The sequence below is a fragment of the Aplysia californica genome, unplaced genomic scaffold (assembly GCF_000002075.1).
Source record: "Aplysia californica isolate F4 #8 unplaced genomic scaffold, AplCal3.0 scaffold01205, whole genome shotgun sequence".
Lineage (NCBI taxonomy): Eukaryota > Metazoa > Mollusca > Gastropoda > Aplysiida > Aplysiidae > Aplysia > Aplysia californica.
Window position 1 is genome coordinate 97,175 of NW_004798475.1, and position 1,950 is coordinate 99,124.

The following is a 1,950-nucleotide window of genomic DNA, read 5'->3' on the forward strand; positions in this document are numbered from 1 at the left end:
CACACCCCCAACACCCCCACCCCTCTCTCCTCCTCCACCCCCAGGCGTGATCCTGAGTAACGGCGTGGCGTGGCAGGAGTTACGTCGCGTCAGTCTGACGGCCATGAGAGAGCTGGGGGTGGGCAAGAAGAGCTTGGAGGAGAAAGTGATGGAGGAGACCTCGGTCATTCTGGAGCAGCTGTCTAGGCTGGAGGGTGCGCCCTACCACATGAAGCCTATCCTGTCTAAGGCTACGTCCAACGTCATTTGTAATGTCATCTTTGGAACAAGGTGCAACACTGACGCTTACCCTAACTATAACCCTAACCCTAATGCTAACACTAACCCTATCTAGGCATAACACTAACCCTAACCTAGTTACCCTTACACTAACCTTAACCACGCATTAACCTAACCCTACTACATGAATCCTATCCTGTCCAATGCAACGTCCAACGTCATTTGTAACGTCATCTTCAGCACATGGTAGTTCACTTACAGGTCTAACTGTAACCCTAACGCTTATGCTAACCCTAACTTTAGCCCTATCTCTACTCTTACCCTAACACATACTAACACTAACCCTAACCCTACTACATGAAATCCATCCTGCCCAAGGCTACGTCTAACATCATTTGTAATGTCATCTGTGAAACAAGGTGCAACACTGACACTTACCCTAACTATAACTCTAACCCTAAAACTAACGCTAACCCTAACCCTACTACATGAATCCTATCCTGTCCAATGCAACGTCCAACGTCATTTGTAACGTCATCTTCGGAACAAGGTAGTTCACTTACACTTACCATAACCCTAACCTTAACTCTTCGGCACAAGGTGCTTCATTAACCCTAACCCTAACCATAACCCTAACCTTAACTCTTTGGCACACGGTGCTTCATTAACCCTAACCCTAACCATGACCCTAACCTTAACTCTTTGGCACACGGTGCTTCATTAACCCTAACCCTAACCATCACCCTAATCTTAACTCTTTGGCACGAGGTGCTTCATTAACCCTAACCCTAACCATAACCCTAACCATAACCCTAACCATAACTCTTTGGCACAAGGTGCTTCATTAACCCTAACCCTAACCACAACCCTAACCAGACATAACCCTAATCCTAGTACATGAAACCCATCTTGTCCAAGGCAACGTCCAACGTCATTTGTTATGTCATATTCGGCACAAGGTTCAACACTAACACATCTAACCCTAACCTTAACGCCTAGACTTTAACACTAGCCCTATCACTGCCCTAACCCTAACACATACTAACACTAACCCTAACCCTACTACATGAAATCCATCTGTCCAAGGCTACGTCTAATGTCATTTGTAATGTCATCTTTGGAACAAGGTGCGACACTGACACTTACCCTAACTATAACTCTAACCCTAAAACTAACACTAACCCTAACCCAATTACCCTCACACTAACCCTAACCTAATTACCCTAACACTAACCTTAACCAGGCGTAAACCTAACCCTACTACATGAAACCCATCTTGTCTAAGGCAACGTCCAACGTCATTTATAATGTCATCTTTGGAACAAGGTAGGCTTCTTCAATTTCTGCGACTCATCTTCGTTTTTTTGTGCTTGATGCCTGTTACTTGTGAAGGTTACCGTGATGTAGTCGAAGTCCTTGCCTTTGGGGGAAAAAAAAGATTTATTTTAGTTCTCGACTTCGAAAACCTTCAAGTTAGTCTCTGGATATTGACTTTCCTGCTGACAGACGTATTATCACGTAGTTTCATACATATGTCACGTTGCTTTTTAAACGTTCATTTCACTTGTGTGGTACTTTTTAAGAGCATCATTCTAGTGGAAATACTGATAAAGAACAAGCCAGGGCTGTAAAAATAGTTCTTCATATCAGTAGATATTTATTTTAATCAACACACACGAGCAAACAAACTTTGTCTCACATAGTCCTTATTGGTCATAGTTATAGGAGCAG

General features: G+C 43.5%; 1 protein-coding gene across 1 annotated transcript in view; it reads left to right on the top strand.

Annotated features, from left to right (window-relative positions):
- The window catches only part of LOC101856485 (cytochrome P450 2H1), a gene marked incomplete at both ends in the record, with an annotated part of 12,749 nt that overhangs the window by 2,314 nt on the left and 8,485 nt on the right, over nucleotides 1–1,950 (top strand). Inside the window, 1 exon segment of the mRNA XM_005112193.3 lies at nucleotides 45–270. Within this exon segment, the coding sequence (XP_005112250.2) occupies nucleotides 45–270 (226 nt within the window).